Source organism: Neofelis nebulosa, chromosome 16 (genome assembly GCF_028018385.1).
Source record: "Neofelis nebulosa isolate mNeoNeb1 chromosome 16, mNeoNeb1.pri, whole genome shotgun sequence".
NCBI classification, from domain to species: domain Eukaryota; kingdom Metazoa; phylum Chordata; class Mammalia; order Carnivora; family Felidae; genus Neofelis; species Neofelis nebulosa.
This window is the reverse complement of record NC_080797.1, coordinates 11,787,554-11,810,466: the sequence shown is the minus strand read 5'-3', so window position 1 is coordinate 11,810,466 and position 22,913 is coordinate 11,787,554. Positions and strand designations below refer to the sequence as shown.

Below are 22,913 nucleotides of genomic sequence, written 5' to 3'. Positions count from 1 at the left end.
TCAGGCTACCCTCAAGGGTGATCACACGATGTCCGTGGCTCTGCATCAGCAAACCCGAGATCAGGCACAGGGCAGGAGCCTCAGGGGGCACCGCTGCCACCCCTTTCCATGCTTCCAGAAACCCCACGAGCTTCCCCCACATCCTGGCGGGGGAGGAGGCATCTCAGAGAAAAACTACAGCAGGAGAGACTGTCCTGCATTCCCACACCTTCCTCAGAGGGTTCGGGGCCCCCTTCCCACACAGCCTGGTCCCACCCGGCTCTCCGTGCTCCAAGCGTCCCCTGGGCGTCCCCTGGGCCCACAGAAGAACTGGGTGCTGCTCTGTCTCCTGTTTTCACTGCCACCCAGCACACAAAGTCCAGCGATGTGCGAACCCTTTTGCAGGAAGCCTCATTCAGGACAAATAATCATGTTTCTGGAGCACATCCGAGGGGGCGAGGATTCCCAAGAAAGCTGCTTCCCTGCGAAGCATGGCAGAGGAGGAAGGCAGCCCCCAAGCCGAGGCCGTCTACTTCACCGAGGAGAAGGCTGAGATCGTCGGGCACAGCTGGGCAGCCGCATCACAGGACAGCCCCACTGGCCCAGCCCACAGCAGCCCAGGGCTGTCGCTGTCAGGATGCTGTGGGATCCCCAAAATGAGGGGCTTCCCTGGTCCGCATCCCCTACCCGGGCTCTGAGACTGATGGGGAAACAGAAAGGACGATTCCACGCTGGCAGAGACAGACGTGGGGAGGGAAGAGCCATCCATCTGTCCGTCCGTGCAGCTGGCCCAGATCATATGGGCGCAGGGTACTTACCACATTCCAGAAGAGCGGGTTGAAAGCGATGGTGAGAATGGCAGCCACAAAGCAGGGATCCGAGGGGTCCACGTAGCCCAGCAGCCGGGTCATAACGCAGAGGTCTGCCTGCAGGGACACAGCCAGCGTCAGCAGGAGACCTGCCCAGTCCCCGCCGGCCCCCACCTGCGGGACAAGGAGTGACAAGCCTCCGGAACTCGGAAACAAAGTTACCCTCCGGGAACACGCCGGGAGGCGCGGGCACAGGCAAGTCCAGCGAAGGTTACTACTGTGTAATCATAAAACGGAAGATAAAAGGCGAAAGCCAATCAGCCGTGTGGTGCCCTGTCGAAGGGTGGCCGGGCTTGCAGCAGCAGAGCGGAGTGTGGGGACACCGTGCCCGGAAATCGGTGGCTCTGAGAGAGGATGAGCAGCCAGCACCCTGCAGGGGGAGTGACCCCGCCAGGACCAATGTCTGGGTCACCAGGTGCTGTGACTGGGACCGTGCAGAGGGCTTTGGAGCAAAGCTGAGGGGCTGGCAATCAGGTAAATGCAAACTGAAGCAACATTAATGAGCCTCCTCTCGCCAAACCTGACGACAGATAGTCTTGAGCGCTGAGGAAGTTGTGAACTGAAAGCTGTGTTCCTACTGCCTGCGATTTCACTCCCGAGCACCTGTCCCAGAGACACGCCCATGAGTGTGCAAAGCGCATGTGCAAAGATGTTTCCATCTGGCACGCCTGTCATGAAAAGCATGACCACTTAGCTGTCCACCTGTGGAAGAAGGATAAATGGAAGGTGTCCCATTCCTAACGGAGCGAAACTACAGAATTTAAACAATTAGCCGTTTGTGTCAACTTGTGACATATATATTTTTTTAAGTAGGCTTCACACCCAGCACGGACCCCAACGCAGGGCTTGAACTCACCACCCTGAGATCAAGAGCTGAGCTGAGATCGAGAGCTGGACGCTTCACCGACTGAGCCCCCCAGGCGCCCTGACTTGTGATATTCTTTAAAACATGTGCTGGGGCGCCTAGGGGGCTCAGCCGGTGAAGCGTCCAACTTCAGCTCAGGTCCTGATTTCGCTGTTCGTGAGTTCAAGCCCCGCATGGGACTCTGTGCTCACAGCTCAGAGCCTGGAGCCTGCTTCGCATTCTGTGCCTCCCTCTCTCTCTGCTCACCCCTGCTCACACCCTGTCTTTCTCTCTCTTTCCCTCAAAAATAAACATTAAAGAAAAGCATGTCAGATGAGGGGCACCTGGCTGGCTCAGTCAGTGGGAGCATCGACTCTTGATCTGGGGGTCGTGAGTTTGAGCCCCATGTTGGGTGGAGAGATCCCTTAAACAAATCTCAAAAAAAAAAAAAGTCAAATGAATAAAGAGAGCTGTAGATTTCCCACAGCATATATACACATGTTTAGAAAATAACACAAACCACGTGGTGCTAAATGTTCTTTCTGTGCGTGTGTTTTAAAAAAAAGACTGGCATGCAACATGCTAACACATTCACACTATTTGCCACATCCGTGGCGGGGTCTCCTGCCCTCCACTGTGGACACTTGGGGCAGGATCACTTTCTGTGGCGAGGCCGTCCCTGCACCCTAGGGTGTTCAAATCGCACCCCTGGCCTTCACCCACCGGGTGCTGGTAGCTCTCCCCAGTTGCGACAACCAAAAACGTCTCCAGGCATGGCCCCAGTGCATCCCCCCACGGGCAGAATTGCGACATCCTGCCTCTGGGGACAAGAAAATAGAAGAGCTGAACACTTGGAACACTGATTTCTTTCTTCAAAAAAAAGGTAGGGGGGGCCTGGGTGGCTCAGTCAGAGAGCCCAACTCTTGATTTCAACTTCGGTCACGATCTCACAGTTTGTGAGTTCAAGCCCCGCATCAGACTCTTCACTGACAGTGTGGAGCCTGCTTGGGATTCTCTCCCTTTCTCTCTCTGCCCCGCCCCCACTCATGTGTGTCTGGGGGGTGGTGCACGCTCTCTCTCTCTCTCTCTCTCTCTCTCTCTCTCGTTCTCTGTCTCACAATAAATAAAAACTTAAAAAAAAAAAAAAAAAAAGATAGGGGTGCCTGAGTGGCTCAGTTGGTTAAGCATCCGACTTCGGCTCAGGTCATGATCTCATGGTTCATGAGTTTGACCCCCGCGTCAGGCTCTGGGCTGGAGCCTGGAACCCAGTTCAGATTCTGTGTCTCCCTGTGTCTGCCCCTCTGCTGCTTGCACTCTGTCTCTTGCATTGTCTCAAAAATAAATAAATATCAAAAAAAAAAGATAGTAGGACACTTCCGATTTCGAGTGGTATTTGCTGTATCCCTACATTACTCTCTGGACTTTTTCTTTCTGCTTTTAGAAAGGACTTGAGGGCCAATGCACTGAAAATATGGTGACTCTCCACGTCAAATCAAAGTAAAAATAAGCCTAAATTGTAAAATAAGTCTAAGTCCATCAGAGTGACAGCGTTGTCATAATGTTGGCTTTTTTTTTAATTTTTTTTAACGTTTTATTTATTTATTTTTGAGACAGGGAGAGACAGAGCATGAACAGGGGAGGGTCAGAGAGAGGGAGACACAGAATCTGAAACAGGCTCCAGGCTCCGAGCTGTCAGCACAGAGTCCGACGCGGGGCTCAAACTCACGGACCACGAGATCATGACCTGAGCCGAAGTCGGCTGCTTAACCGACTGAGCCACCCAGGCGCCCCTCATAATGTTGGCTTTGATGGTATTTTCTGTTCTGTTTCGCTTCGTTTGGGGATCCTAATAGTATCCTTTCTTTTTTTTTTTTTTTTTTTTTATTTTTTTTTAAAATTTTTTTTTTCAACGTTTTTTATTTATTTTTGGGACAGAGAGAGACAGAGCATGAACGGGGGAGGGGCAGAGAGAGAGGGAGACACAGAATCGGAAACAGGCTCCAGGCTCCGAGCCATCAGCCCAGAGCCTGACGCGGGGCTCGAACTCACGGACCGCGAGATCGTGACCTGGCTGAAGTCGGCCGCTTAACCGACTGCGCCACCCAGGCGCCCCTTTAATAGTATCCTTTCAAGGAATATCTCCGTCTCTACCTTTCTTGGGGATTGAGTAGGCAATGCTCCTGACCTGGTCGGCCCCACAGGTCACCCAGCCCTGGAGGACAAGCAGCCCCCTCTACTCCAACTCTTGCTTCACCGAGCCCCCTTCTCCCGGCCTAACTCAGCCTGCCATCTAGACAGTGCCCAAGAGTGTGGCGTGGGAAGATTCTGGGAAGTCACTGAGCATGGAGGACGCGGCCCGGCACATCCTTCCCAGGCAAGGGCAAACCTTCACCTCTACGAGGCCAAGGGCAAAGCTAAGAATGAATGAACCCAATGAATGAACCAGCAAAGCCACAAAGGCACCACTAAGTAAACACGTGGATAAGGTGACTGAGGGGCAAAGTGGCCACACGGGCACACAAGCCCATTATTAATAAACAAATGACGCAGGAGGACCCACTCAGCCAACGGGGAAGGGTGACATTCAAACAGACCCTGGCCTCACAGGGACCACAGCCTCTGGGCACCCCGGGCGCTGCCAACACCCACGAGGCCGGAAACCCCTTGGCCTGCCTTCCAGCTTCCTCCTCCGTCTGCTCCCAGGTCAGAGGTCCCCCTGCGCCAGTACCAAGCTCTCAGGGCGGGCCCCTCATGAAGCCTCGGGCCATGACAGAAATTCCAAGTTGCCCTGGAGCACACGCCAGGAGAGGCGGAGCCACTCATGAAGGACAAAACAGCCAGAACAGGCCTCAAAACAGGCTGCCCACCCTAGAGAGAGACACGCACACCTCAGCCCCAAAGCCTCTAGAACCTGGGACTGAACCAAAGGGCGTTCTTGTCTTCTGTGTGAAAAGAAACATTCATCAAGCACCCGGGCCTGGAAGGACCCGCCCATTGAGAGTCTGTGATGGGGCTGAGGGTGGGGATGGAAGGAGAGCTGGTCTGGGAAGCCACCAGAGTGCTGCTCTGGGCCTGCTCAGCCACTTACGGAGCAGCACCTGCCTCACTGCCCCTCCTCCCCGGTCCCCATCTCAACCCTCAACACCCGGCCACAACTTGCCCGTCATTGACCCTTCTCGCCTCTCGTCCATGACTCCGACATGTCCGTTGACCCCACTGATCCCACTGCCCTCAGGCTGGGGCACTCTAGCCCCAGCCAGCTTCCCATGCCTCACCTCCTGCCATGCTCTGATCCCCAGGCCTCCTCCCCTGCCCTGCGCTCACCCAGCCCAGCGCTCACTGACAGGCGATGAACCCCCCTGCGTCCATCTCACCTGCCACCCTTCCTGCCCCACCCTATCACTCACACCAAACACCTTGCTCCAGACCCTTTTACCATGGGTCTGCACATGTCTGAAATACTCTCCACGCCTCTGACACCTCTAGGCAAACTCCTACTCATCCCTCAAGACCCAGTGGGAGCCTCTCCTCTAACTTCACCCATGGCCCTCTCTTTTGTGCCCTTAGTGTCCACCCTGTTATGAGGATTTGGTCATCTGTCCCTATGGCATAATCGTTCCTCCAGGCTAAGGGCCATTTTTTTCCTCCCTCTCTGTATCTTCCACGAGTGGCTCTCATTTCATCACGAGCAAAACGCAGGGGCTAAAGGTACATCCCTAAGGGGCCCTCCAGGTCAGCTGCCTGTGCTCCTGGGACTCTGATCCCCTCCCTCCTGGTTTCAAACTGAAGGCAGGAAATTGCCCTAGTGGCCACCGTGGAGATTCTGCCGGTGGACAGCCGGCAGGCGGCCGGCGGATCCCTCTGCTTCTGAGGCCGCAGATTCACCAGCCGCCCAGACGCCACGCTTCGGAAATATTTTTACGGCATCTTTTACACTGGGAAATCAAGCAGTGTTCACAGGCATTGGCGGGAGGTGGTTTGGCCAGACCAGGGGCGGGGTAGGGCTTTCTCAGGTTCTCAGAAACCCCAGGGATGGGATCTCTTCAAGACAGGTCAGTCTCCCCGGGTGGGGCCTGCCCATCCGTAGGGTGTACAGCTGGGTGGGAGGTGTGTGTAGAGAGGAGCACCAGGGATTACTAGGAGTTCTGAAGCCCTGACCCCCCCTTCCCTGAATTCCACTACCCATCGTCCCCTCGAGATACTACTACTCACCCCATTTATCAACTCTATAAGCCAGGCGTCCTCACGATCCATCCGCCCACGGCTGCCCACAGAAGGTCCTCTGAGACCCAGGCTTGCCCTCTGAATCATCAAACAGCGGAGCTTAGGGCCAGCACACCTGACACGTGAAATGTACTTTTCACCCTTGCTAGCTTTCACAAGAGCAGACACTTCCCACGGGAATTCATACGGCAACGGGACAGACAAGGATTTTATTGTTAGCCAGACTCCCTTTTAGGGCCACTATTCTTCTAAGCCAGAACTCTCTGCTCCTGTTCGCCTGCCCTCCAGCACAGTTAAGGCAGCGTTTGCTCATGACAATGAAAAGAACAACAGGCAGGGTCTGCAGCTGGCAGTGGTCTATTCTCACGAAGTACAGAGAAGTAAAATATCCTCTCCCACAGCCCTCCCTCCAGCCCTCTCCCCCGCCATCATCAGCACCCTCATTTCAAGGATAGGCAAACTGCGTTATCTGCGGGTGTGATTCTCAGGGCCCCGTTCCATGCCCACACAGCCTGCGCTGCCTTGGGATTCCCAGCTCCTCATCACTTTTTGCCGCGAGCTAGTGGCTGGCTGAGGACAAGAAATCCCAAAGTCCCAGGCAAACCTGGCGTGCCCTCAGCGTGGCGCCTCCCGTCCCACGGGCTGACCCTGTGCCAGCGTGACCAAGCCAGAGGAAAGAGGGTAAAGCGTGAGGTACAGAGCAGAGTCCCAGGTAGCTGGAGAGAGGGTGCAGACGATGGCCAGGGCGTCACGGCTGGAAACCCAGGCCTGGGGACACTGAGCAGGAGAGAGCCGGACCGGTGGTTCAGTGCAGGCCTAAGAAGGCGCAGCCACCTGGACTGTGACCGCCTGGGAAGCAAGGTGGGGCACTGACTGGGAGGAGCACAGGGAACTTTCTGGGGTGATGGAAATATTCCCCATCTCAACTGGAGCCTGGACAGCCAGTCAGGAGCTTGCGTGTCAGACCTTCCAACTGGGCACTAAGGTCTGGGCATTTCACTGCGTGTAAATTACACCTCCCCAGGGAGGAAAGTGAGCAAGAGCCTCAGCCTGGGAACTGGGAACTGTGTCCCCTATTTCCCCACCAGGCCCTTGGGGGAAAACAACATCCTCTGGAAATGCGGCAGATATTTTTAAGGATTCAACTCCATGTCTTTCTGAGCATCTACTAGGGAGGCCCTACTCTGGGCGGGGGTCTGAGGACTAAGACCTCCTTCAAGAACCTTCACGATGCCAGGTACCACAATCAAAAAGCATTTATTTAAAGTTCACATACCTCATCCCGGCAAGCACTATCGTAATCCCCACTTTGCAGATAAGAAAGCCAAAGGCTCAGAGAAGCTCCCAGATCACAGGAGGAGAGCAGAGCCAGGCCTTGGCCAGATCAGCCCTTCCGGATTCCTGACAGAAACTGGGGCTTTCTGTTGGGACTCAGAAGTGCTGCAGCCACTGCTTGCTGCCGGTGGGGCAAGGACAAAAGTCTTGAACGCTCCCAAAGAGACACAGCAGAGGAGCAGGAGAAATATGCTTCTTTCTTTCACCCTTTGTGGGAGCTGAAGCAGAGAAGGGAAACTGAGGTACTGAAAGGTTAACCAGCTAACACCTGCCGAAGCTGGCAGCAGGTAACATCAAGCAGGATCCCCCAATTAGGGCTGAATGGGTTAAAACCGAAACCTCCTCTCCCACCCAGGTCTCCGTGCCCTGGGGTCAAACTGTCTTGCTGGGAAGGAAGCATCCAGTCACCTCGGTCACCTTGAGAGTGGGGGATCTGCGTTGCCTGGAGAAGGGCCTGCTCAGCAGGGGAGAATGACTAATGGTCCACAGGGGTATTCCGGGCAGCAGAGGGGAGGCCCTTCTGGCTTCCCACTCCAGAGACCTGAAGAAGGTCCTTTCCTGATTGTCGTCACTTCCCAAAACTCACCTGAAAGGGCGGACCTCCCTCCTAAAACTGGATCAGCAGAAAAGAACAAAACACCCCGGGTCACACTTGAGCACATCAGGAGGGTCCTGGGTCCCTGGTCCCTCGGTCACCCCTGCACACAAGTGGGCAGCCTTGACTAAGGGGAGGGTCCCGCACCCCTCCCGTCCCTACCCCAATCTTGTTAAAGCAGCAAAAATCCTGGCTTTCTCTACCGGCTGATTCTAAGAATGGAACTCCGCTCCAAGGTCACAGACTGCAGACCTCTGTGTTTGAACAGAGGAGAGGCGCTACCTACCCAACCACGGAAGAATTCCACTCAGGTCACGGACGAATGGGCTCAGCTCCCGAAACGCTACGAGTCGGCAAGGAAGCGGCTCATGGCAATTTCACTGTACTGCCTACAGGCTCTGAGGACACTTCAGGGAAGGATTCGCTGCAGGTCAACAGCACCCAGGGTCACATTGTGACATCCAAACAAACAGTAGAGGCCCAGAGAGTCAAAGTCACATCGATCGCAAGTGGGATCCACACACCACAGACAGCAAAGGGCAGGAGGAGCGGGGTGAGGGTGGGGGCTGCCTTTCCCGGGGGACCCCGCGGGCCCCTGGCGTTCTCGGTCGATTCAGGCAACATTTACTGGGCAGCCTTTGGTTAGAGCCCTGTGTCTGACACAAGAATGAATGTGCTGGAATCTTTTTCCTCAAAGAAGTTTTATACTCAGGCAGGCTCCCAGCCGCGTTTTAGCTCCTCTGCATGGGGCGGGGGCGGGGTGGGGGGGTGCATCTGGCTCAGAAGAAGGTCTCCGGGCAGCTCACAATCTGGGCTGGGGTCAGGGTACTCCCACCCTCCAGGAAGGACCACTTGGGCAGGCCTTCCGTGACCAGTCTCAGCCCAGGGTTTCTCTTTGATGACGTAGGGGTGACAAGACTGCCCCTCGCCCCCAAGGTCACATTCTGGGCAGAGGAGAGAACGAGTATCAGAGTACAAGGTGCAGAGGGTGCTTCTAAGGCTGAGGCTCTTCTGTCCCCTCCCTGTTTTGCTGGCAGACATCTCGCCTCTTCTGGAGAGGCCCTCCGGGAATACAGTCATCCTGAGGAAAAAGGTAGAGAGGGGACACGGATCCAAGAAAGGTAGCCCCCAGCTGGCATTTGAAGCGTTCCTAAATCCCACAACAAAAAGAAATGGCCAGCAGCTGCTCTAATTCCCCCAAATCCGCAACTCCTTTCAGGAAGGGGGAAGATGTTCATTCATGCTTCACTCAACTCGTGTGTCCCGGGCCAAGTGCAAAACCGCTCTGGCGGCTCACGTGCACCCTAATCAGTGAGCCCCAGGCCTGGGAGTGGCATCCACGGGTCCCGTGCTTCTCAAGGCCCTCACCTCACCTTGGGTGCCCTCTCAACTCCGCAACATGATCGTGAGCGGCAGACCCCTTTTCTTCCGTTCACCCTCAAGGGCCCAGGACACACCCCACTAGGCCGATGCTGCTGAGTACATTTATTTAAATAAGTGTCATATATTAAGAGTAATCATGACAATAAGCCAGCTGACCTTCACTGGGAAGTTACCGGGCATCCAGCCGTGGCTTTAATGAGGCAGGACAGAGAGCACAGTCCTAAGACACGGTGCATCCCAGCCAGGTCGGGCTCCACAAACCCTTCATAAGCTTGGGCAAGTCAAGTGCCCTCAGTAAGCTTTGTTTGTTTGTTTGTTTTATTTTTTTTTTCGCGTTTATTTATTTATTTTTTTAGAGACAGAGAAAGGCAGGGGCAGAGAAAGAGTGACAGCGAAAGCAGGCTCCGCACTCTAGGGCAGAGCCTGATGTGGGGCTCAATCCCACGAACCCATGAGATGGTAACCTGAACAGAAATCAAGAGTCGGACGCTCAACTGACTGAGCCACCCCCCACGAGCCCGAGTAAACTTTGGTTTTTTTAGTGTTTATTTATTGATTTTTGAGAGAGAGAGCGTGAATAAGTGGGGGAAGGGGCAGAGAGACAGGGAGGGAGAATCCCAAGCAGGCTCCACACTGTTAGCACAGAGCCTCACTCGGGACTCGACCTCACAACTCGTGAGGTCATGACCCGAGGAGAAAATCAAGAGTCTGGTGCTAAACTGACTGAGCCACCCAGGTATCCTGCCCTCCATAAGCTTTGAGGTAGCGGTGCCTCCTTCACAGGACTGTCAGGAGGATTAAATGAGATAATTCGAAGAAAGCATTTAGTACCGTGTCTGGCACCTGGCAAAGTCGGATCCATGTTAGTTATTATTACTGTGTTATTCAGTCCACACGACAACACTGTGAGACATGCCCATCTTGCAGATTAAAAACTGAGGCCGACACATGAAGAAAAAACCGACGGAACTGAAAGAAGAAACAGACAAATCCACAGTGACAGTTGGAGACCTCTCTCAGAACTGAGGGAGCAGCTAGGAAGCAGGAGGGAGCAGGTAGGAGCAGCAGGAGCGAAAATCAGTAGCGACGAGGACGGCCTGAACAATACTGTCAACCCCTTGGCCTAGCTGACGTTCACAGAACGTCCCACGATAACAGCAAAACACATTCTTCCCAGGCGCATGGGAACATTCACCAAGACAGACCAAATCGGGCTGTAAAACAAATCTTAAATTTCCAAGAATCAGGGGGCACCCGGGTGGCTCGGTCATTAAGCGTCTGACTCTTGATCTCAGCTCAGGTCATGATCTCGTGGTTTAGGCTCTGTGCTGACAGCGTGGAGCCTGCTTGGGATTCTCTTTCTCTCCCTCTCTCTGTTCCTCCCCCACTTGTGCTCTCTCTCTCTCTCTCTAAATAAATAAGTAAACTTAAAAAAGTTTTTAATAAATAAAAGAATCAGAAAGCATAAAAGAATGCTCCTGAATCATGACAGAATTAAACTAGAAATCAATAACAGACAGATATTTGCTAAAGAACACACTTCCAAATGATCCATGGGTCAAAGGGGAAGTCTGAAGGGAAATTTTAACATATTTTGAACTGAACGAAAATGAAAATGCAATATCAGAAATTGCGGGCCAGAGGGCTAAGAGATAAGTGTTATCTTGATGAAAAAGAAAAGGCTCAAAACAGTAACATAGGCTTCACTCTTAACATAATAGAGAAAGAGAAGGAAATTAAACTCAAAGCAAGCAAAAGGAAAAAATAAAAGCAAAAATCAATCAAACTGAAAACAGAAATACACAGAGGAAAAAAAAAATCAAACCCAAAACATGTATTTTGGGAAAAAATGTCTCTAGCTACATTGACCAAGGGAAAAGGAAGGCACAAATTACCAATACCGAGAATACAAGAGGGGCCTCCCCTACTGACCTCACAAACATTAGAGGGGTAATAAAGGAGCTTATGCCCATAAGTCAACAACTCAGATGAAATGGTCCAATCTTGGAAAGACATAAGCCAACAAAGTTCATTCAAGATATAGCCCTATATCTACTAAAGAAAATAAATTCACATTTAAAAACCTTCCAATGGGGCGCCTGGGTGGCGCAGTCGGTTAAGCGGCCGACTTCAGCCAGGTCACGATCTCGCGTCTGTGAGTTCGAGCCCCGCGTCGGGCTCTGTGCTGACAGCTCGGAGCCTGGAGCCTGTTTCCAATTCTGTGTCTCCCTCTCTCTCTGCCCCTCCCCCGTTCATGCTCTGTGTCTCTCTGTCCCAAAAATAAATAAAAAAAAAAAACATTGAAAAAAAAAAAAAAAAAAATTTAAAAAAAAAAAAAAAAATAAAAACCTTCCAAAAAAGAAAGCTCCAGGCCCTGATGGTTTCATTGGATGAATTCTACTAACATTTAAGGAAGAGATAACACCAAAACCACACAATTTCCCCCAGAAATCAGTATAGGAGGGATGATTTCACAACTCACACTAAGAGGCCAGCATTACCTTAATACTAAAACCACACAAAGGCACAACAAGAAAACAACAAACCATACTCCTCATGAATACAGCCACCAAAATCCTCAACAATAAAACAAAGCAAAGCAAATCTAGCAACATATACAAAGGATTAACACATCAGGATCCTGAGTCACCCCCGGAATGCAGGGCTGGTTCAACAATCAAAGCATCAATGTGATTCCCCACATTAGCAGACAAATAAGGAAGAGCCGCATGATCATTTCAACAGAAGCAGAAGAAACTGAGGTTCTGTGAGTTTAAATGACTTCTCCAAGGTTACAATGAGGGGCAGAAAAAAGCCCCAACCCTCCTGTCTTGACTGATCCAAAATACTGAAGATAAAAAGTATGTCCTTGAGAACTTCACAAAATAAGTCATCCAAAAAAATGGACTGATATTTACTTAAATAAAGTAATAGCATCAAAAGATTTTTAAAAATTTCATTTGACAGGGAGAATCTTTTTTTTAAATTTTTTAAATATTTATTTTTGAGAGTGCATACATGAGTGAGGAAGGGGCAGAGAGAGAGAGAGGGAGAGACAGAATCCCAAGCAAGCTCCACGCTAACAGCAGCAAGCACGATGTGGGGCTCGAACTCACGAACTGAGAGACCATGACTTGAGCCAAGACCAAGAGTCAGATGCTTAACGGACTCAGTCACCCAGGTGCTGAGAGAGAGAAAGAGAGAGAGAGAGAGAGAGAGAGAGAATATCTTAAGCAGGCCCCACGCTCAGTGCAGAGCCCAACGCGGGGCTTGATCCCACGACCCTGGGTCAGGTCTGAAATCAACAAGAGTCAGAGGCTCAAATGACTGAGGCACCCGGGTGCCCCAACATCAAAAGATTCTTTAAAAACAATTTCTTTGCAGGCAAGCATCTTCCCCGAAAGGCAGTCAAGACATCCCACACCTGCCACAGGGATTTTGTCTCCAATGGTTTACTCGGGCTCCTGAATCACAAATGAGGACCATACAACTGTTGCCCCCATTTTACAGATCCAGAAACTGAAGCGCGTCTCTTGACACCTGACACCATCCATCTGCTCACAAGAGCAGGTGAGTCCGTATGGAAAAGGGCATGAGAGGGGCGCCTGGGTGGCTTGGTCGGTTAAGCGTCCGACTTCGGCTCAGGTCATGATCTCACGGTCCGTGAGTTCGAGCCCCGCGTCAGGCTCTGTGCTGACAGCTCAGAGCCTGGAGCCTGTTTCAGATTCTGTGTCTCCCTCTCTCTCTGCCCCTCCCCTGTTCATGCTCTGTCTCTCTCTGTCTCAAAAAATAAATAAACGTTAAAAAAAAATTTTTTTTTTTAAAAAGGAAAAGGGCATGAGAGGCGCCCATGTGACTGTGCCCTGCCACACTGGGTTCTCCAAGAAGCCGGGACCCCTAGGCCCCACTGGAGCCATCTGCTGAGTCCTGGAGGCGCCCCTGCCTGTGAACAGCAAACTGGCAGGCTGGGGAGCAAGGCTCTGGCATCCCATGGCAGGGAGGGTAGGGAGGGCCAAGAACAACCTTGATCGGTGAGGTCACAGTAGGTCAACTCCTCATCCCAACGAGGGACTTTTTGAACTTAAAAACAAAACCAACATTCCGTACCAGCTGGAACAGGCACAAAAACTAGCTGGTTAAGAGCGTCGTACCCAAGGGCTGCCCTGTTCCGTCGAATACGGCAGCCACCTGCCACAGGTGGCTATTGAGAACCTGCAGTGTGCCACATGACGAAATAATATTTTTCAGGTATTAGGCTAAATAAAATGTTCTGTCAAAAGTAACGTCACTGATTTCTTTTTTTTTTTTTTAATTTTTTTTTTAACGTTTATTTTTTTTTGGGACAGAGAGAGACAGAGCATGAACGGGAGAGGGGCAGAGAGAGAGGGAGACACAGAATGGGAAGCTGGCTCCAGGCTCCGAGCCATCAGCCCAGAGCCCGACGCGGGGCTCGAACTCACGGACCGCGAGATGGTGACCTGAGCTGAAGTCAGACGCTTAGCCGACTGAGCCACCCAGGCGCCCCTTTTTTTTATTTTTTAAGTTTATTTATTTTATTTTGAGAGAGAGAAAGGGCACCAGTGGGGGAGGGGCAGAGAGACAGGGAGAGAGAATCCCAAGCAGGCTCTGCATTGTCAGCACAGAGTCCACCAGGGGGCTCGAACTCATGAACCATGAGATCACAACCTGAGCCGAAAACCAAGAGTCAGGCACTTAACTGACTGAGCCATCCAGGCGCCCCTCTTTTTACTTTTTAAAATGTGGCTACAAGTTTGTTTGTTTTTTTTAACGTTTATTTTATTTTTGAGAGAGAGAGACAGAGAGCTGAGCAGGGGAAGGGCAGAGAGGGAGTCACAGAATCTGAAGCAGGCTCCAGGCTCCGAGCTGTCAGCACGGAGACCAATGGGAGGGCTCGAACCCATGAACTTCGAAATCATGACCTGAGCTGAAGTCGGACGCTTAACCAACTGAGCCACCCAAGTGCCCCTTAGACAAGCTTAAATGATAAACGGGACATATTTTATTTCTATCGGATGGTGCTGGGCTAGCACAGATGTCCATGGAGTGAAGAGAAACCTTGGTGCTCACTTGGGCCAGGGACTGATTAAAACCAGAGATTTTGGGGGGGCGCCTGAGCGTCTCGGTTGAGCATCCAACTCTTGATTTCGGCTCAGGTAACGATCCCAGGGTCATGGGATTGAGCCTCGCATCGGGCTCCCTGCTGAGTGTGGAGCTTGCTTGGGATTCCCTCTCTCCCTCTCTCTCTGCCCCTCCCCACCTCAAAATAAATAAAAAATAAACATTAAAAAAAACAGAGAGATTTTGATTGAAGGAGGAGAACTACCACAAGACAAATACATAGTAATGTTGTGTTGTTGTCGTTTTTAAGAAAAAAATCCTTCGGTAACAGGAAGCTTATCTGTATCAACAGCAGTGGAAAAAACTGAATTTTAGTCAGCTAGGGTCACCCTGACCTGTCCCTGGAAACACTCCCCGTTCTCTCCGACCGCACAGCCCCACCAAGCTCTGGAAGGGAGAGAGCGGAAAAGCCCTTCCCACACACACCCAGTTAATCATCCCCTCCCCGTGGCTGATTCTCACCCCTGCAGCCAGGTCTAGAACACAGGCCTTGCTCAGATTAGCCGGCAGCACCCTAGCATTCCACTGGGCCTGTGCTGGGCCCGCTGCCCCCTCCCATGGTGGCCTCTGGCTCAAAGACGTCCCACCTCAGGTCAATGGCGACCCACCCTTCCACCCGGAGTCATTCATCCAGGAAGCATCCGCCCCCTAAGCCAGGTCCCTCTGGCATTCCAAACTCCTAACACTTGCTAAGGCAGAACACAAGAATCGCAGTCCCACCACGGACCATGTGGCCCAGAGATCCCTGGATGGTCATTTACGGTTTATGAGCGTAAGGGGGCACCTGGGTGGCTCACTTGGTTGAACGTCCGACTGTGGCTCAGGTCATGATCTCGCAGTTCACGAGTTTGAGTTCCACATCCAGCTCTGTCCTGACAGCTCAGAGCCTGGAGCTTGCTTCCGATTCTGTGTCTCCCTCTCTCTCTCTGCCCTCCCCCACTCACGCTCTGTCTCTCTCCCTCTCTCTCTCTCTCAAAAATAAATAAACATTAAAAAAAAAAAAAAAAAGAGCATAAGGATTCCATGGGATAACATCATCCTCATGAGGCCACCTATCCACTTGAAGTCATCCTGCACTCTCTCAGGGTCAGATGCTAGCCTGCTCTTTGTTGGATGAACAAATACTCCCCCCCCTTCAAGGCCTTTGCCCTGCTGTCCCTCCACCCACGGCATCTGGCCCCGCTGGCTTATCACTCGGGTCTCAGATTGCAGGTCAACTCCTCACAGATATAGGGATTTCAATCCCACCTCTCCACCAGCTACTCTCTAAAACATTGACCAGTTTTACCCCCATCAGAGAAGGTTCTATGCTTCTGGGCTTATTGCCTCTCAAAGTTCTCAAAGACTGGCTGTATCAGTGAATGAATAAAGGGGGTAAGATGCTCTAGATTAAAGAAAGGCCGCTTGGGGCAGAGGCACATCTCCCGGGCTCCTTAGAGAGTGGCTGACAAGTGAAACAGGTGGAAAGGTGGAAAGGTGGAAAGGAAGCTGCTCTGACAGGAGGGAACACCCTGGAGAGGAACAGCCATTAGAAGGGGGAGTCTGGGGAGAGACAGCAAGAACACACAAACTCTCTGGCCTATAACTTTGCAAAGGGCCTGACTTGGGCAGCTGGGTCTCCAGCCAGCAGGGCCCATCCCACCCCATCCTAGCACAACACTGAAAGGCTGTAAACTCTTTCCACCCATCCACCCGGGAAGGAGGCGACGCTCTGCAGCCGGCTCAGCGCCAGGGGGTGGAGATGCCAGGGTGCAAACCTTTCTCTTGACTCCGCTGCAGAGCTGGCCTCCAGCCCGGGGAAGGGGGGATGCAACTGCGGCAGGGGCCTCCCATGTCCCACACAGCCACATGCTGCCACCACGCACACTCCCAAATACACCTGCGTGGCCTCCCTCACACGCTTCCACGCCCAGTCCCAGTCCCACACACTCACACTCAGGGCACACACTCTTGGGGCAACTGACCACACAATCCCAGAGGCGCGCGCGCGCGCGCACACACACACACACACACACACACACACACACACCGCCCCCCACACACAAAATCTCAGGAACTCGTTCTGTGACATCCACGATCCCTCTCGCACGCACGCGCGCGCGCGCACACGCCAGCGCCCCGCCCCCGAGCGCGCAGTCCCGCCCCCACCGCGCCCCGCCCCCGCTGCCTGGTAACGGGTGGCCCCGCCCACTGGGCGTTGGCGGCGGCGGTAGAGCCCGGAAGACCCACCTGGCAGCGGGATCCCTCTCCCCGCCTCCCCAGCCGCGCGGCCCGATCAGTACCTGTCTAAAGTCAACATTGCCGAAGCCTCCGCAGCAGTCCGGCCCCGCCACCGAGCTGCTCATAGGCTCCGCTCCCGGGCCGCCAGATGCTCTCAGCCGGGCCGCCTCTAGAGAGCCTACGCCGGGGCCTCGCGGCCGCCGCCAACTCGCCCCCCGCCCGAAGCCGCCCTGTCGTACCGGGAAGCTCTGCCGCCCGGGGCGCTTTGCCTGTGACCCCAACTCCTCCCGGCCTTCTGGGAAATGTAGTCCCCTGTCCTCGCGAAGCGCCACTTTCCTGGAGCTCGCGACGGCATCTCGCGGAGCCCAGAGCTATACGTCCCAGGGTCGTGCGCCGCAGTGACTGCCAGTTCCGAGGCGGCTCTCGCCTAGACCCTTCGGTCCCCGCTCCCGCACCCGGCCCGCAACTGACCTGGCCTCCCTGTCCTTGGCTGGTGGTGGGGCTCGGAGGCGGAGGCTGCGGGTCCTAGGTTTAAGTAGCTTCCTGCGCAGCCCCCTGCGGACTTGGACTTTGGCCCAGGCTCGGGGTCCCCTGCCCCCTTCTGAAATTTGCTTTCGCCCAGAGGCGGTACAGGACGAGCACACTCTGTAGCCTCCAGCAGAGGCTACTCCCCGGGACCCTGGGCCCCCGCCCCTGCGGCCTCCCTATTCTTTGGCTCGGTCAGAGACACCTCCTCCACTTCTTTGTTCATTCATTCTCTGGTACACTCACCGGGCGCTTGCTGAACTTGTCTGTGTACTGCAGGTACAGTAGGGAACAACACAGGTCCCTGCCCTCACTGTTTCCTAATGGAAGAGACAAAACATGAATAACGGATTATAACTTGGGTAAGTTCTATGATGGAAGGAAACTGGGGGCTGGGTCAGATGATGACAAGGCAAAGTGCCTGAGAATCCCTTGAGGGAGGCCTGAACACAGGAGAAGGTGCAAGACATGTGAAGTGTGAGGGCAGGACAAATTGGGAAGAGAGGCAGTATGTGCAAAGGCCAGGAGACAGGACAGGACTAGGGATATTTCAGGAATCCAGAAAGGGCTGATGATCTGTGGAGTGGTGGTGGAGGAGGTGCCCACTAGAATGGGAAGGAAGTTTAGAAAAGTAGGTGGGGTTTTAGATGGTCAGGTCCCAGAAAGCCCCTTCTGTAGCCGGGTGTTACGTATATAGGGAAATAGACTCAGATTCCCAGAGATTTGTGCAGTCACCCAGCAAGCTGCCAGCCCACGCAGGACGTTTGCAAGGCCAGCTGCTTCCTGATTTGGGTGGCTTGCTTCTCTCCCCCTTAGCCCTGGTATGCTTGCCCCTGTGCTGACTGCTTTACACCTAGTCCCAACCTTGACCACATCCTTAGGATGGAGCAGGTCCACCAACAAGACAGGAAGGGCCGGAAGGACGCTGGCTTTGGAGCATGCTGTATGACTATGCGCAAATTTCAGTTTCCTCCAAAGTAAATGGGAAATACATGTCAGTGAAACTCAGCACACATGATCTGACCCACGGGAAGCACTTAATTACCACTGGCCACAACAGAGCTGAGTACCCAACAGGTGCTCAAAAGCTGGTTTGCCTCCTGATCAGTTAGTTACAAGAGTCGGGAGGGCTCTCTTCCTCGGGGTGTCCAGGCAGGGCCTCCTGGACCCAGAGTCCGTTCTGGGGAGCCTGCCAAGGTGGAGTGCTCCTAAGGGCCTTTCCCCTACCCCCACCACCTGTCTACTTTGCTGAAGCTCCAGTTTTCTCCTGACCTACCTGGCTGCTCTGGTTGTTTTATGAAGCCAGAAAAATTAGTTTGTGTGTGTTTGGTTTATCTGGGAACAAAGAAAGGTAAATGTCAGAGGTCACACCAGAGCTGATGCAACTAGAAAAATCCACTCCTCCACCCCTAATCCACCCCCTGCCACCTTCTGTGAAAAGAAAACACCCAGGCATAGAGAAGCCAGACTGCAGATTCAAATGTGATTGGGGCTGTTCAGATCAAAAGCCTCCTGCGGAAGATAGTTTGGGGCAGAAGGCTTTGCTCGACCATTGGAAAACTCCCAGGTCTGAAAACTTGCAGAAATCATCCAGGCCAACCTCTCTCACTGGAATATTCCTTTCTCAGCATCCCTGGCAAATAGAAAAGCCACTTCTGTTTACATGCCCCAAGTGATGGGAGACTCATCACTTCCAAAAGTAGCCCGCTCCACTGTTGAACAGGGTGTGTATTAATGATACAAACCCAAAGTCACCCTTCCTGAAGTGGTAACAAACAGAGCTCTTTTCCACCCTCAGGGTTATCTCTCTTTGCCCCTTGGTTACTCCTCAGATATGGGAAGCCATTTATCACACAACATCTCCTAGTCGGCTCCAGGGCAAACATCTGCTGATGACCTTGCTGGCCAGTGGCTGGACACTTGCTACAAAAGGAGATCAAAACTAAAAGCCATTTCTTCATTTCTTCATTGCCTTCCCCTCCTCTCCCTACCCTCACCTGGCCTTGGATCTGGCTGCGTGGCTCCCAGTAATCACTAAAATGGACTTCTATTACTAAAATCAGCATTTGCATATTGGGTGACTTTGGGTAAAACTGAAGCCTTTCCCTATTCTGAATCACAAAATAGGCATAATATCTCTTGAGCAAGACTGACACGGGGATCAGCGTCGGTAATAAGCACAAAAGCACCCAACATGCCGTGGGTTCTCAACAAATGTTTGTCTGCCTCTTCTGTATGTAACGGAGGCTCAGCTCTTAGATCACATTCATTACCCTCATGGACATGCTGGGGTCTAGGGCCAGCCCAGCTCAGAGGCCCACTGAGTTCCCAGGAAGAGAGGGGGTGAGAAGCCAGCAGAGCAGACAGCCTGGGGAGGAGGGTGGGGGCAGGGATGGGAGGGCGGGAGTAGGCATCATGCACTGGAGACCTCATGCATGCTGTCTAAAACCAGGACGATGGGGCGCCTGGGTGGTTCAGTTAAGCATCCCACTCTTGATTTCGGCTCAGGTCATGATCACATGGTCATGAGATCTAGCCTCTGTGTCAGGCTTATCGATGAGCATGAAGTCTGCTTGGGATTCTCGCTCTTTGTCCCTCTATCACCCCACGCCCCCCCACCCACCCCGCCACGTGCACACACTCTCTCTCAAAATACATAAATGAAAATAAAAACAGGAGGGTAATGAGGAGTCATAGCCACAATGCCCAATACCTCCCTCCTGTATTCAGGCCCCCCTGTCCCCACTGTGCCCGAGGAGTGTCCAGGAACCAGAGAGGAGCAGGTTCAGCGGGAGCTGGGGTGGGAGCTGGGGCAGGGCAGTGCTAGTGGTAATGAGTAAACCCTCCCTTCCTCCCCAGGCTCAGGAAGGAGCCTCTCTCCCAGCAACCTCCTATGGCTGAGAAGAGGGCTCACCTGAATCCATCCATTGAAGGCCAGCAAGGAGTGGGTACTAGCAGGGCATCCCTGACCCCTCAGCGTCCACAGAGCAGACAACCCCTGCCTTCCTGCTGGCCTCTCTGTGGTTCCTGGAACACCCCAGGCACACCCTCGCCTCAGGGCCTTTGCACACGCTGCCTTGCGCCTTCTGCCTGGAATGCTGCTCCCTCAATGTCCTCAGAGCTCCCTCCCTCACTCACCTCCTTCAGGTCGAGTATCACCTTTCTGCTCTATGAACATGTCAACCTCCCCCTCCAGTCTCCATCCTCTTCCCAACTTTATTTCCCTCCACAGCCCCTATAGTCATCTAACAAATTGATTTAGTTTACTTATTTATTCTGTGTAGTATCTGTCCCTCTCGCTAGAATGTGAGCTTCACGAGGATGGAGATTCTTATCCCTTTTATACACAACTCTCTCCATGGCATCTGGATCATGCCTGGCATAAAGCAGGCACTCAATAAGGAATAAATGAATGAATGGTTCTACCACTCCCACATTTGGGGTGTTCTTGGGCAAACCACTTTTCTGGGCCCCAGCGACCCTGTCCATGGAAAGCGGAGAGGGATGGGATCTGTGAGTAGGAAATCAAAGCAGCAAGTGAGACTCGAAGTCCCCCTCCCCCCCAACTTTCTGGCTGTGGGCCCGGGGCAAGTGACTTACCCTCTCTGATGCTCAGCAGAAGAGAAAACTCTACCAATTAAAACAAACAGCCAAGCTCTTCAAGCTCTTACAAAGCTGCAGACTCAGCTTAAGCCTCGGAACTGCCCTGTGAGGCGGGGAGTGTTATTCTGGCTTTCCAAATGAGGGAACCAACTTCTGGGGAAGGGACTGGCCCACAGGCAGACAGCTGAGTAAGTGATGCGCTTCAAGCCAGCCAGCCCAAAGCCAGCCCTGGCCTTTTACCACTGTGCAACCCTGCCTCCCTAGGACGGGGGAAACGACATAAAAAAGCCCAGCACAGGGGCGCCTGGGTGGCGCAGTCGGTTAAGCGTCCGACTTCAGCCAGGTCACGATCTCGCGGTCCGTGAGTTCGAGCCCCGCGTCAGGCTATGGGCTGATGGCTCGGAGCCTGGAGCCTGTTTCCGATTCTGTGTCTCCCTCTGTCTCTGCCCCTCCCCCGTTCATGCTCTGTCTCTCTCTGTCCCAAAAATAAATAAAAAACGTTGAAAAAAAAAATTTAAAAAAAAAAAAAAAAAAAAAAAAAAAAAAAAAAAAAGCCCAGCACAGGATCCAGCGCAGGATCGGCACTTATCCAAATACTCAATGCTCAAAACACATCGTGCTTCTGCTCCTTTCTCTGTTTCTTCCCATCACATCCACCCTTCAAGGTCCAGTTAAAGCTTCATCTTTTCTAAGAAGCCTGACTACTCCTCTAAGGACTGAGGTAAGTCATTAGTCCTCACCATGGCCTCCAGAGGTCCCATATGGCCCCGCCATTTCAGTTCTTGCTGTCTGTATTCCAGCCACACTGACCTCTTCTCAGTTGCTTCCAGCCCCAGGCCTTTGCACCTCCTGTTCCCTGTCAGGCACACCCTTCCCTCCTCTTCTTGGAGAGCAAGGGCATTTCCTGCTTTGGCCACCACTGGATCTCTAGCACCTGGCACACACCCAGCACCGGTCAGGCACTCGTCAAATGTACCAAATGAATCACTGGGTGAAGGAAGGCCCAAACTGAATTTGAGTCCAGTGAAGTCGTCCCTCAAAAATGGAAACAAAGAGGGGGGTGCCTGGGTGGCTCAGTCAGTTAAGCGTCCAGCTCGATTTGGGCTCAGGTCACCCTCTCACGGTTCTCGAGATCAAGCCCCGCGTCAGGCTCTGTGCTGACAGCTCGGAGCCTGGAGCCCACTTCGGATTCTGTGTCTCCCTCTCTCTCTGCCCCTCCCCACTCATGCTCGCTTGCTGTCTTTCTCTCTCTCTCTCTCTCTCTCTCTCTCTCTCTCTCTCTCTCAAAAATAAAAAAACATTAGGGGCGGCTGGGTGGCTCAATCGGTTAAACGTCCGACTTCGGCTCAGGTCACGATCTCATGGTCCGTAAGTTCGAGCCCTGCGTCGGGCTCTGGGCTGACGGCTCAGAGCCTGGAGCCTGCTTCCGATTCTGTGTCTCCCTCTCTCTCTGCCCCTCCCCCGTTCATGCCCTGTCTCTCTCTGTCTCAAAAATAAATAAAACGTTAAAAAAAAATTTTTTTAATAAAAAAAAATAAAAACCATTAAAAATAAAAAATAAAATAAGTTAGATGGTGAAACTAATAAAAATATCTTGTGGAGTTAAAATGTTTGTCTCGGTAACTGAGGGGAAAAGCAGGAAAAACCCTGTGGGGCTACATATTTGAACATGAACATGACGAGCCAGCTCTATACCGTGATCTCCTCAGAAATGGCCCTCAGGGTACCTGGCAGGCTCAATCAGTAGAATACCTGACTCCACCCCAGGGTCGTGAGTTCAAGCCCCATGTTGGGCGTGGAGCCTACTTAAAAAAAAAAAAAAAAATGTCCTTCCAGCAAGTGCAGAACATATATTCTTTTCAAGGTCATATACAACACTTGGCAAAATCAACCATATGCTGGGGCATAAAGCAAATCTCAACAGATTTCAAGGGATTCCAATCACATAGTTTATTTTCCTAAACACTGGGATTAAGCTAGCAAGCAAATCCCAATGTTTGGAACATCTCCCAACGTCTGGAAATTAGATAATACGTTTGTTTTTTAAACCCCAAAGATGAGGGACACCTGGCTGGCGACTCTTGATCCCCAGGTTGTGAATTCGAGCTCCACATTGGGTGTAGAGATTACTTAAACATAAAATCCTAAAAGGGGCGACTGGGTGGTTCAGTCGGTTGAGCGTCCGACTTCAGCTCAG

The 22,913-nt window shown here is 52.5% G+C and overlaps 1 protein-coding gene across 4 annotated transcripts in view; it reads right to left on the bottom strand.

The window, feature by feature from the left end:
* PEMT (phosphatidylethanolamine N-methyltransferase) overlaps positions 1-16,825 on the bottom strand; it is an 85,728-nt gene extending 68,903 nt beyond the window's left edge. The window contains exons 1-2 of one of the 4 annotated variants that reach the window (XM_058705995.1): positions 16,651-16,825; positions 798-905 (exon numbers count right to left, since the gene is read on the bottom strand). In XM_058705995.1, coding sequence (XP_058561978.1) covers positions 798-905; positions 16,651-16,713 — 171 coding nt within the window. In that variant the 5' untranslated portion in view covers positions 16,714-16,825. Of the gene's footprint in view, positions 1-797; positions 906-5,904; positions 5,986-7,837; positions 7,950-8,132; positions 8,263-16,650 lie in introns of those variants that run through there. The other 3 variants (XM_058705992.1, XM_058705993.1, XM_058705991.1) reach the window with 3 other exon arrangements.
* Positions 16,826-22,913: the final 6,088 nt, after the last annotated feature.